This window comes from Leopardus geoffroyi, chromosome C1, assembly GCF_018350155.1.
Source record: "Leopardus geoffroyi isolate Oge1 chromosome C1, O.geoffroyi_Oge1_pat1.0, whole genome shotgun sequence".
Classification (NCBI taxonomy): Eukaryota; Metazoa; Chordata; class Mammalia; order Carnivora; family Felidae; genus Leopardus; species Leopardus geoffroyi.
Window position 1 is genome coordinate 43745991 of NC_059328.1, and position 12333 is coordinate 43758323.

Sequence of the window (12333 nt, forward strand, 5' to 3'; positions counted from 1 at the left end):
CAAAGGATGAACTGGAGCTCAGCAATCTCTCAGATGCTCATTTTCAACTCAAAACTCACAAAAGACTGCTATATAAAACCAATTAATTTCCAATGGAGATACGTCTGTCTCCTTCAACCGGAACCCTCTTGTTGGCCAGATTCTAAGTCTCTCTTTTGGAATAAGGGCAGGCCACATTCTGCCCTTCAAGCTACCTTGTTTAAATACCCCACAGAGATTCTGTTCCTGGCCAGGGTATAATCACATTGGTAGCAGGAAAAGCTTCAGAGCCTAGAGACCAGAGACCATGCTTGAGTTCCAGTTCCAGCACTGTCTTTGCTGTATGACCTGAGCAAGCCATTTCTTCCTCTGGGCCTCAATTTTCTCATCTGTTCAGTGGGGATACCGTCCTCGTCTGTCTGGCTATTGTGAAACCAGAAAGTATTCAAAGAAACAGTTCATTCACTCAGACACCAGCACCAAAATATAGTACCCACTTCAGGAAACCTGGGCTGTTTGGCTGGGCAGCTGGTCACAGGGTAGAGGGTGGGGAGTGGTAGGGTGGAGAATGGGCAGTGAGCAGCTCCTCAAGCTTCGCTTTCTCCTGACCCTCTATTCTCCGGCTCAGAGCCTCCGGTGACAGCTTCCCAACGGCTGAATGGCCCGTACCCTGCCTCATATGCAGTCTTCTGCGATCAATCAGTAGCACTCGCTGGGATTACCGTGTTGAGAAACATGCTAAGGCTGCACGTGAGGCCGGCCGTTTGTCTTAGGTACCAGAGGGGCAGAAAGTGGCATACACTTCACATGTATGTTCCATCCCTAAGAGCTAAATTCCTTAGCTTGGTTTTTTAAGTCTCAGACTTAACCTTTTTCTAAGGGGTGACAAGGTCAGGATCTGCAAGCCTGTCTTAGGGCAGAGGAACGTATTTCTTCTGTGTCGCCCAGAAACAGGCCCAAAATCATGGAGGCAGATTCCATTCATCTTAGGAGCTGCCTATTACGGTAATGAACCCTTATCACTGTAGGCATTCAAGGAGAGGCTGACCAACTTGAAGGCAGGAGAGGCAGTTTTTTAAGAGAGCAAGCAGGGGAGGGAGGGGAGAGAGAGATTCTTAAGTAGGCTCCATGCTCGGCTCAGAGCCTGGTGCAGGGCTCGAACTCACGACCCTGAGATCATGACCTGAGCCAAAATCAGGAGTTTGAGATTTAATCGACTGAGCCACCCAGGCGCCCCCAGGAGAGGGGATTCTTGTTCACAGGCAGTGGTGCATGGATCCCACTAGATGATCTTGTAGCCTCCTTCCTGCCCTCGCGTTCTTGGATGTGATGCTCGTGTGAAGGGTTATGAGTGCCGTTCCAGCCAGCCTCCCAGCCTGGCCCGGGTGGCCCCCTCAGGGTCCAGGACAGGAGTATTCATCAGACCAGTCGGAGCAGTGCTGCGTGTGGTCACGGCACAGGACCCTCGGGATGCAGTCACAGTACTTGAAGACAGTGGAGGGGCAGCGCCACCAGCCGGGGCCACAGGGTGGGCATGAAGTCACTGTAGGCACAAGAGCCAGCAGAAGGGCCGCTGCTGTGTCCTGGAGTGCCCTAGGCACCCGCCCACCCCTGGCTCTGAAATCTGCCATAGCTCCCCATAGAGCCACCCCATCAGACATGGGTCGCCTGTATGCCTTATCTCTCAGTGGGAGAGAGAATTTAGACTCCCCAAATCATAGGCTATGTGACCACACACAGCCTTACCCTGTCTGAGCCTCAGTTTCCTCATCTGTTCAAGGATGTTATTAAGGAAGATAAGCAAAGTGCCAGGCCCATGGTCAGTGCGGGATCTTAAGGGGAGCATATTGTCTCCCGCAGCCCGTCTTCCCTCCCTCGCTCTGACTCAGCCACGCCAGCCAACTTATGGCGACTCTCGGAGGATGGCTCACAGACTTCCTGCCTTCACCCTGTACCCTGGGCCTCCAGTGTGCTTCTTGCACACTCAGCATCTGCCTGTTAAAACCTGCTTGAACAGTGCCTCTTCTGAGAAGTCTCCCTTGATTCTTACCCACCCCACCCCCACCCCCCGCCCCGCAAACCCTCTCTAGGGTTTTTGGAACCCAGCACTTCCTTTTGGCATCAACGTGATGTTAGTCCTGAGGGTAGGACACATGTTTGACTCCTGACTATCCCCCAGCAGAACCTGGCACCAGGGCCAGCCCCTAACAGTGCTCGGAACACGTTTGTTGATTGAACAATGGGGGAGAGATTGAAAGGAAAGTCTGGGCAGTGAAAGAGCTTCAGACTTGGAGTCAGGAGACCTGGGTTTATACCCATGCTTCTTTCCTATCACTTATTCTATTAAGTCCCTTCTCTGGCCTCAGTTTACCTACATATGAATTTGGGGCCAGTGATTCCTATGCTGCTTCCTCACAGGGCTTTTGGGAGGTACAGAGGGGATGAAGGAAACTCGGGTTCACATCCCAGTTCAGCCATGTACGTACTCTTTGCGTGACCACCCTCTGGGCCCCAGTTTCCTCATCTGTGCCCTTGAGGGTGAGCTCCCCCCCACAGAAGAATAACCCTCCAGCAGGAGCCACCTGGAGTGGTAGTGAGCACTCCGCCACTGGAGGCATTCAAGCAGGGGTGGAGAACTTCATGGTATGTGAGAAGGGGAGGCAGGGGGAACCTCTGAGATTCTCTGGTCAACTTCTGCCCTTTGGCCACTGCCTGGTCACCTGCCCCAGCCCGGCCTGTGCCCAGACCCTTACCTGGGCTCAGTTCATCTGAGCAGTCCCCGCAGTTGTTAATGCCATCACACTTTTGGTCCGAGTAGATCCAGGAAGACGGGTCTCCACAGCGGGCCACGAGGAAGCTGGGGAGGCTCTGGGGCACATCCCCTACAGGGGGACAGGTGAAGCAGGGGGAAGTCCACATCCGGCCTCCAGACGTCTATCAGGAGGTGGATTGTCCTGGCCACCCTGGCAGTTGCGAAACGGGCTCACAAGGAGGTTTCCTGGGGCGGAGGTCACGTCAAGGGCAGAGGAGTGCTCTTTCCCTGTCTGCCCAACAAGATGCCCAGAGAGTGGCATCTCCCTTCCTCATTCCCGGCTTGGCTCTGGTGCATGCCCACCCCACACCAGGGCTTGCACTATTCCTTCCTCCGGAAATGTCCTTCTTGACACCTCTCCAAAACCATCCCACTTCTAAGTCCAGGTTCAAGTTCCTTCACCTCCAGGAAGCCTCCAACAGGAACATAACAAGAGTAAACATGAAATCTTGCATTTGGGCGCCAGAACTCAGAGGATGCGGGTTCACATACTTTGTGAGAGGGCGTCAGAGCACCGTTCTTGCAAGTGGGTTCTGTGTTAGAGGGGTGAAAGGGCTACCAAAAATTCACATAAACTCAGGCCACATCACGAGAGGCCTTTGGGAGTGGAAAAGCCTTTGTTCCTTGGACAAGCCAGGGCCAGCCAGAAACGTCATGGATGCTTCTGGAGCCCGACCAGGGAGAGGGGCAAGGGTAGCTGGTGTGTGTCCTATGGTGTGCTGGCGGAATGGAGAAAACCAAGCACGAGGGGATGACTGTAGGAGTTCAGAGTGAGGCCCGAGGAAGGAGACTCTCACGGTAGGCAAGAGAGCAATCTGCAAATCCATGCAGTGCCACCATCATGGAAGATAGATTAAAATGTGGTTCAGATGAGAGAACAGAGTTGGAACCAATCAAGGATGCTGCAGGGAGACAGCTCTAAACTTGGCACAAGGGAGACATTCCCATGCAAACTATGTGATGAAGGAGGGGAGCAGTGCCTCACACTGTAGTGAGCCCCCCGTCCTAGACATATGCAAGCAGAGGCTCGGTGGCCTTTATTGGGTTTGTTATGAGGGCATTTGAGCACGAGCTGGGACATGGACCAGATGACCTTTAACATCTCCTCTAGTCTAGCGTGTCCACGATAAAGTGACCCTTTCCCCGTCCGTTCCCCTCCCCCCACCCACCCACTCCAACACAGCAGACTCTCTCCCTCCTACATGGAAAGTGCCTCGTCTACACAGCCACGGTTTTTCTCTCCTGAGTACTGTCAGGTCTCTAAGTTCTGGGACCAGGTTTTCCCACTCATTCACTCATTCCATCATTGATTCAGGAAATCATCCCAGATCTAGTCCTCTGCCAGGAAATGGAGCCCCCAGACCAAGTAGACCAGGCCTGCCCTAGAGGGGTTCACAGTCTGGTGGGGGTGGCCAATGTGCCAATGTGAGTAGGGCTGGGACAGGGGGAAGCACGGGGGCTATGGGAGCCCAGGGGAGGGAATTAACCTACTTTGAGAGTCAGGGAAGGTTTCCTGGTGGAGTTAGCACTTGAACTCTCCCTTGAAAGATGGATACAGGTTCTCAGGGAGTGGAGATGCACAGAGCAAAGACCTTCCTAGCATGGGCACATATGTGTGCATGTGCCTGGGACAGGGTGAGGACAGTGCTCCTGGCTGAGGGTACCATACAAGCAAAGGCTGGGAGACATGAAGGTGCCTGGTAGACTGGGGACTGTAGAGCTTCAGTATGGCTGCAGGGAGAACAGAGGGGGGGGGCAACCGCAAATGGGCCCTGGAGGGGCCCAATCGGGGCAGGGCAGGACTGAGCAGGTACTCACGGCACATGGCCTCGTCCTCATCCTCACCCTGGGCACAGGTGCGGACGCCGTCACAGACCCTGCTGGCTGGGACGCAGCTCCTCCGGTCGTGGCACAGGAAGCCTGTCCTGTTCATCAGTGTCACACAGGTCTGGACCCCTGAGTTGGCAGGGAGAGACCCCGGGGGCTCAAGAGCGGTGCTTACAAGGACATCACGAGTACCTGAAGCTGAGCCTTACACTGAGCCTGCCCACAGGACCAGGTGTGACCCTGGCGGGATGGTGACGGAGATGAGGTCCAAGCCCCCACTCTACCATTTGCCAGCTGTGTGACCTTTGTCAGACTACTTGACCTCTCTGAGTCGCAGATTCCTTGTCTGTACAATGGAGATCAGAGCACAAACCCCATAGGACTGCTGGAGAGATTACATGAAAGCTTGTGTGTGAATGACCCTACCACAGAGAACAGGCAGAGTGAGTCATGGTTCCCTCCTTTACTGAGAGCTTAGGGCCAGTCCCATGGAGGCCCCTGAGGACAGCGTTCCAGTCCATGAAGTGGTTTTAATGGTGGAGGTCCTGGTGCCAAGGTCAGGTTGGCAGGAGCAATCTAGTGGGGCCTGCTGGGGACCGTTAGGCCACAGTCCCTTACCTGTGGGTACAACTTCATGGGCTGCAGAGCCCTTTCACATTTGTACTCTACTGTTTCCCCAAAAAGCCCTGTGAGGTGTCATCATTAGCCCCACTTTACAGATGAGAAAAGTGAGGCTCAGACAGATGCAAGGCCCAGTCCCACCGCTGATAGCCAGGCCTGCTGGGGCTGGCTCTTCCCTGAGGCTGAGACTGGCCCCCCAGTGCAGCTGAGAGTCTTCTCTTCCATCCCACTGGGGGGAACACCCACCCCGTGGCTGCTCCAAAGAACTAAAGGAGAGAGACTGGCAGACAAGTGGGGGGTTGCCCTGGCCCCACGGGCTGTGCCTGTGTATATATACGTGCGTGCAGGTTGGAGATGGGATCGGGGCTGTGCACGTTGTGTTTGGGCACCCATGAACCACGTCTCACCTCCCGGAGCTAGCTTGGCTTCTAGGAGGGGGACTGACTCTCAGAGATACTCACATTGTCACACATACATACACACAGCGACACACATGCACCTACTCAGACACGTGCACACACATGCACACGAACACACACACAGACACCCGCACACACACTGACACACACATACAGACATATGTGTCATTCACGGGCACATGAGTGCAGCTCCACATGTGTTCACGTCTACCGTCAGTGCCCGTGTTCTTGCACGGGCACATAGAGTACTGTGGATTTTACCCCCTACCCCCACATTGTCCCCTTATACCCCCCCACCTGGCTCCAGAGACCTCTCTCAGAAATGACACCCCACTCCCAGCTTAAGCCCCTTCCCATGGCTCTCTGGACGGTGACCCCTCCCCAGGACAGCCCTGAGGCCCTGGGCACCTGCCTCGCCCCCTGCTCTTGCCCTGGGTGTCCCCTGGCCTCCTGCAGTCTCTCCTCCTCATGTTTCCTCTCATCCCAGGGATTCTACACATGGGGTTGCCTGTGCCCAGGACATTTTTCCTGCCACCCCCTCCAGTAACCAGTCCCCACTTTTTCTTCATGGCTCGGCTCCCTTTCACCTCTCAGGGCGCCCACGTGACTCCTAGACCGGGTCAGTGCCCCTGTTCCAGACTCGCAGAGCCCCCATTAATCCTGCCTTCAGGTGCTTATTTGATGAATGTCCTTTAATCTCCAAACTGCGAGCTCCACGAGGCAGAGACTGTGTTGGGGTTCAGCACTGAAGTCAGGGCTGCAGGGATGTACCAGACACGTCCCTGTCCTTTATGGTGGAGGCAGATACACAGGTAGATGGCATCTCCCAGGATAGCCAGGCCAGGGGAAGAGGAAGTATGTGGGGCTGTGGGGACCGAGACACATGGCCTAGCCTATGGGCCAGGGAGGATTCCTGAGGAAGGTGATGTCAGAGCTGGTCCTCTCAATAACTCCTATCACAGATGTGCAAATGGCAGCTCTCACGTGCATGTGGGCCGTGTCTGCGCACACACCCCGGGAATTGTCCCAAAGCCTGTTCGTGGAGCAGCCAGTGGCACTAGGATTCCTTATCTCCCCGTCCCCGGATCCCCTCCTGGTAAGTCCAGCCCACCCTCTCTTGACCACACTGACCTGGTGTGCGCGGGGGGAGTCCAAGGATGGTGACCAGGGCGATCAGGGCTGCGAGAGTCACCAGAAGCAGGAGCAAGAAGGCTGAGAGGCAGGCACCTCGGCGTGAGCAACAGAGGGAGCCAAAGCCTATGATGTACGGGGTGGGAAACCAGTGACCAAGCAGCTAGGGATCCTAATCCCTGGCCCCTATAGGTGTGCCTCCCCTCCTAGGGGTGCAGGGGCAGGAAGGGCTCCCTGGAGGAGGGGGTGCCTGAGCCTTCCACGATGCTCCCGGTCCTGCCTGTGGGCCCACCTCCACCAAGCACCCATCCCTCGCCCCGGCCAGTAGCTGGCCAGTGATAAACATGTCAGAATAAACATCCCAGTCACTGCTCCACTGCCCTCACCCAGACGTCCTCCCTCGAGGACTTCTCCTCAGGGGGCCAAGAGAGATGGCCACCTGCTTGGTGAGCCCCTGCCTGGGGAAAAACTAAAGCAGGCCTTCATAGTCATTAATTTTTCAAAAAGAACCTTTATTTTATAGATGAGGAAACTGAGGCTCAGAGAAGAAAATGTCCAGGTCACCTTGTGCAGAGCTGGGACATGAGTCGTGCCCTTTGCAGGATGCCAGCTGATTGTCCATTCTGGAGCCAGCCAGGATGGAGGTTAGAATCCCAACTGGACCATACTGAGAAACCACTTTATTTTTCTAGGCCTCTTTCCTCATGTGGAAAATGGGGGTCATAATACCTACCTTAGGGTTGTTGAGAGAGCTAAGCTAAGCTAGTTAACGGATAAGAGCAGAGCTTGGCACATAGTAAGTGCTCTAAAGGCTTTAGCTATTATTGTTTGCTGAGCACCGACTATGTGCCAAGCTGTATCCTAGGCACTGTGGAAATAACTGTGAGAGGAGACATCCTGCTCCTTTAACTTCCCTGGCTCCTTTAAATTTTGCTTCCTCATGAAAATAATGAAAGAAAGCTTTATTAAGGACCTATGAGGTGCCCTGCTCTGTAAAGGACAGAAAAACAGTAGTCATGGCTCTGGTCCTTATGCCCTGAAAGCTTGTTGTTGTACTTAGAGGACAAGGCATGGGTGGGGAAAAGGAAGAGTGTGGGTGCCCACTGCTGTCCTGTCCTCTGGGCCACAGTTATCACAGAAAAAGGAGTGAGACAGGTCTTAGGCATCTCTAGGTCTCCAGGGTCCCGTTGAGAGGCAAGACACACAGTAGGTGCTTTGTGACCACTCTGACCTAGAGATCCCAGAGATACGGGAGGGACCCCAGTTCGGGTGAGTTCATGTCACTTCCCTCCAGTCCACTCACATTTCCGGAGCTGCCTACTCTGTGCTTGCCCGCCCGTCAGACGGGTACCTGGACACGGGCAGCTCCGGTGCCAGGCACTAAGTGTCGAGCAGGCATGAGCAAGGTGGCATGGCTGCTGGACGGAGGGGTGTGGGAAGCACAGGTGGGATTTCCACAGGCAGGTGAGGGGAGGGTGCAAGGACAAGGCATCCCAGGTAGAGAGTGTAAAAGTAAAGGCTTGACGGAGGGCGCGAGGGCGCACGGGGAAGGGCAAGTGGCCTGGTGTGGCCGGAGCCCCTGAAGGTGTGCCCTGGGAGAGGAGCTAGAACAGGCGATGCAGCATGAACTGAAAATCCCCAACCCCCGCAGTCCTGGTCGGTGGCAGACACAGAGTAAACTCTGGTAACCAGGGAGACAGCGGGGAGCCTGGTCAGCCAAGCAGCTGCTCCTCAAATATTTGTGCAGCACGGGCTGCGGGCGGGGTGTCGCGGGAGACGCTTGAGACCCATTGGCGGCACCAGGGCCTGAGCCCAGGTGAAGATGCCGCTCGGCAAAGCTAAAAAGCCCTCGGGCGCCGATCCGTTCCGGACAGACCGGAACCCAGACTGTCTGTTCCACAGCCACGCCCACCGGGAGCCGCACTGGGAAATACACAAGCCCCGGTGTGGAGCCACAGGGACGCAGGGGCTTTGCCGCCAGAGGAACCCCGGTTCGAATTTGAACTCCACCTCTCCCACCTCCCAGCTGTGTGGGATCCCAGTTTGGCCAAGTTCCCCAAACTGCCTTCTCCTCAGCTGCCCCGTCTTGTTACTGCCCCAAACAGGACCCCTTCCGGGAGCGGCCTGGGGATTAAAAAGAGGCCATACAGTGCCAGGCACATACTAGGGGGGTTGATTCTTTATAGCCATTATTATTATCATCCTCCTCTCTGGTTCTGTTCCCTCGGTGACAGAAGTGGGCCAAGGCAGGGCTCAATAGATGTGTGTTCCTTCCTTCCTTCACTGCGTAAAGGGAAAGCAAACTGTGCTGGGTACACCGTGAGTCAGTGTCACATTGGAGGTGCTAAGTATGTGATCCTGCCTGCTTTATCCCTCAGAGGTAAAGAGCAGAGCCCAGGTCATGCACTCAGTCAGGGCTTTGGCTCCAGGGCTCTTCCCTCTATAGGTTACAGGGGGCGCTGTATGTGGCGGGGGTCTGTGATAGGCAGCGCACAGTAGGCGCTCAAAGAACGCATGGAGAGAAAGAACAAGCCTCGTAAGCAGGTGACCGTCAGCAGGGCTGGCCAGGAAGCTGGGAGCGGGTGACATTAGCATGGGGGCAGAGGTCCGAGGGACAGTGGGAGCCGTGGGGAGCCCTCTTCATGCGTCTGTAGCCGTGGCCCTCCCCACCTGGGAGCCCTCTGTCCTTTACCTTCACCTCCAGGGAGGGCTTTGGTTCCAGCAGCAGCATTGCCATTGCCATCTCCCTGCCCAAGAGACAGAACGGGTTTTCAGAAGGGTCACGGAGAGCCTTCCATGGAACCACAGGCCCCCATACGCCAGCGTGCTAAGTGCCTCAGACCTGCTTCTCGATTCCACACCTGCGCCTAGACTGTGCCCTCTGCCTGCAACGCCTTTCTCTCCACTTGGCAAACATTCCTCCTTCAAACTGGCTTAGGCTCCTCCTTGGAGGGGCTTTCCTTGATGCCCCCTCCCGTAATGGTGATGGCTGCCTCCCCTGGCCTCCTGTCCACCTGGTTCCTCTGTCCCCCTTCCAGCACCCACCACCCAAACTGTGCAGCTGGTTCACCTGTTGGGCCCCCTACAATCTGGGAGGGAGCCTCCAGAGCAAGGGGGACCTGGGCCACCTCAGCACCTCACCACTTTACTGCCCACTCCTTGCCCCAGGGTTGACTCCCCCAGGTCAGGAGCCATTTTAAAGCTGTTCTTGGGGCACCTGGGTGACTCAGTTGGTTGAACAACCGACTCTTGATTTCTGCTCGCATCATGATTCCAGGGTTGTGGGATCAAGCCCCACGTTGGGCCCTGCACTGAGCATGGAGCCTGCTTGAGATTTCTCTCTCCCTCTCCCTCTGCCATTCTCCACAGCTCACACACTCTCTTTCTTTCTGAAATAAAATTTGAAAAAAAAAAAAAAAAAAATCAATCCATCAATCAGCTCTTACCTGGGGGAAGATTTTGTTCATGTCTCTGGCCTCTAGCTCCCAGCTCCAGCCTCCTGGCACTGGGGGCCCCATGCAGAGAACTCAGCGGGTTCCTGCCCTGTCACCAGGGGCAGCCTGGAGGAGGGAGGGTGTGAGGCCTGGCCACACCCTCCCTGCGGGCAGTCCCTTCCCAGGCTCCTGCCTGGCCTCTCCCCACCCTGCAGTCTGATGGCACACTCTCAGGTTAGAATCTTCCTGCCCACGTTACCAACCAAGAGCCTGTGGTTCAGAGAGGGAGAAATTGCCCCAAGTGTCGCAGTAGGGGGCAAGCGGGGTTCAGACCTGCTTTTTCCTCTACATCAGTGATGAGACTGGGGGATCTCCGGCCCCTCGGCCACATAAAGATCCAGGCAGAAATACCCAGAATTAATGTTCTAGTGGCTAAAAAACAGGAGTCGTCTTCTTATTGTTCTTCTATTCAATTTCATAGGTTATCTATGTGGAAAGAATATGAATTTTCCACTAAAATTATAAAGCAGATATAATTTTAAATTATTTTATTTTAAAAAGTAGCCATGTACCTTTTCTCTTCTCTTCTCTTCTCTTCTCTTCTCTTCTCTTCTCTTCTCTTCTCTTTTCTTTTCCTTCCTTTAAAATTTTCTTTTAGGGGCACCTGGGCAGCTCAGTCAGTTAAGCATCCGACTTTGGCTCAGGTCATGATCTCACCGTTTGTGAGTTCTAACCCTGCATCGGGCTCTGTGCTGACACCTCAGAGACTAGAGCCTGCTTCAGATTCTGTGTCTCCCTCTCTCTGCCCCTTCCCTGCTTGCGCTCTGTCTCTCTTTCTCTCCAAAAATAAACATTAAAATTAAAAAAAATTTTTTTTAATGGTTATTTATTTTTGAGAGAGAGAGAGAGAGAATGAGTGGTGGAGGGGCAGAGAGAGGGGGAGAGAGGATCCAAGCAGGCTCCGTGATGTCACACAGAGCCCGACGTGGGGCTCAGTCTCATGAACCATGAGATCGTGACCTGAACCCAAATCAAGAGTCTGACGCTTAACCGACTGAGCCACCCAGGAGCCCCGCCACATACGGTTTCATCTTTCTGGAAGTGGGGCCCCTGATGGGGGAGGGGTGGGCAGGTTGCTCACCTGAAAAACCCCTGCCGCCCAACCCTCATCCCACCGCTGGGGAGACCAAGGCCCAGGGAGCTTAAGGGACTGGTTGGAGGACCAAGGGAGGAGAGGTGTCCGTTGGGGCCTCCAGGGAAGGTCCCTCTGCAGCCTGCCTCTGATACCCAGGGGTTGTCTAACCTGTGACTGACCTTCTCTTTTGCACTGGGATATTAAGTACCGGATCCACCTGCGGTAGGGCGGGATGGGCAGCCCTCTGGAGGCAGCGGCACTGGGAAGGGCTAAACCCGCAGGCTCTCCTGAGGGCCCTGCCACTGGCGCTGCTGTGGGCGAGTGGCTCCCCTTCTTGGAGCTTCAGTTTCCTCGTGCGTAGGTGAAAAGCTTAGACTAGATGAAGGGGGCGTCTTAGCTGGGGACTCCTATAATCAGACCATAAGACCAGACTGAAAGGCAAATAGGCTTAATTGGGAGTGATGCCTGGAAATGCCAGCTGGGGAGTGCGGGAAGTGAGACGGGGAAAGGAAGGACCCCGTAACGGGCATGGTATTGAGCACATTCCCATGACGGGCACCTCAGAGTTCCCCCACCTGAAGGCCAGGGCACTGGGGTATTTATCTGCCCGCTTGTGCTAGTCGCTGGCTGAGACTCGCCGGAGGGTACTCACTCCTGGCACCGCTGGCCTGCCTCAGGCACAGAGATGCGGGCTAGGTTGATGTGCCCTGAAATGGAAAGGGCTGAGGGCTATGGGCAGGACGCGCCACACCATCTGCTAAAGATGCCGGCTAGATCTCATCTGGTGTGCCAATGGCAACTGCTTGGTAGAGGATGTCTGGCGCACGGGGTTCGCAGGGTTTCTGAGGTCAGGACTCAAGGTTTTAAGATTGAGCAGAGACGTCTACCATGGGTTCCCTTGGGCAACCCTGCTGAACTCCCTTGGCCTTGGCTGGGGCCTGCTGGAGCCAACTTCTAGCAAGAACAGGAGCTTTG

At 55.1% G+C, this 12333-nt stretch overlaps 1 protein-coding gene across 2 annotated transcripts; it reads right to left on the reverse strand.

The window, feature by feature from the left end:
• Positions 1 to 1173: 1173 nt before the first annotated feature.
• LDLRAD1 (low density lipoprotein receptor class A domain containing 1) lies at positions 1174 to 10421 on the reverse strand. 2 transcript variants are annotated; one of them, XM_045477505.1, is made up of 6 exons: positions 10236 to 10421; positions 9482 to 9536; positions 6790 to 6915; positions 4610 to 4747; positions 2733 to 2861; positions 1174 to 1522 (listed from the first exon to the last, which is right to left on the reverse strand). In XM_045477505.1, exons 1-6 carry the CDS (start codon positions 10305 to 10307, stop codon positions 1374 to 1376), a joined length of 669 nt encoding a protein of 222 aa, XP_045333461.1. In that variant the 5' UTR covers positions 10308 to 10421; the 3' UTR covers positions 1174 to 1373. The 2 variants fall into 2 exon arrangements, with proteins under 2 accessions (XP_045333461.1, XP_045333462.1); XM_045477506.1 differs by lacking the exons at positions 1174 to 1522; positions 6790 to 6915 and having other exon boundaries at positions 2739 to 2861; positions 4610 to 4716.
• Positions 10422 to 12333: the final 1912 nt, after the last annotated feature.

Bases quoted from the DNA above. Each gene is read 5' to 3' on its own strand.
- LDLRAD1 (XM_045477505.1), bottom strand. From the start codon at position 10,307: ATGGGGCCCCCAGTGCCAGGAGGCTGGAGCTGGGAGCTAGAGGCCAGA. The intron at 4,748-6,789 runs GTCAGTGTGGTC...CTGCCAACTCAG, and splicing joins ACTCCCCCCGCGCACACCAG to GGGTCCAGACCTGTGTGACA. The intron at 1,523-2,732 runs GTAAGGGTCTGG...TTGTGCCTACAG, and splicing joins CTCAGATGAACTGAGCCCAG to TGACTTCATGCCCACCCTGT.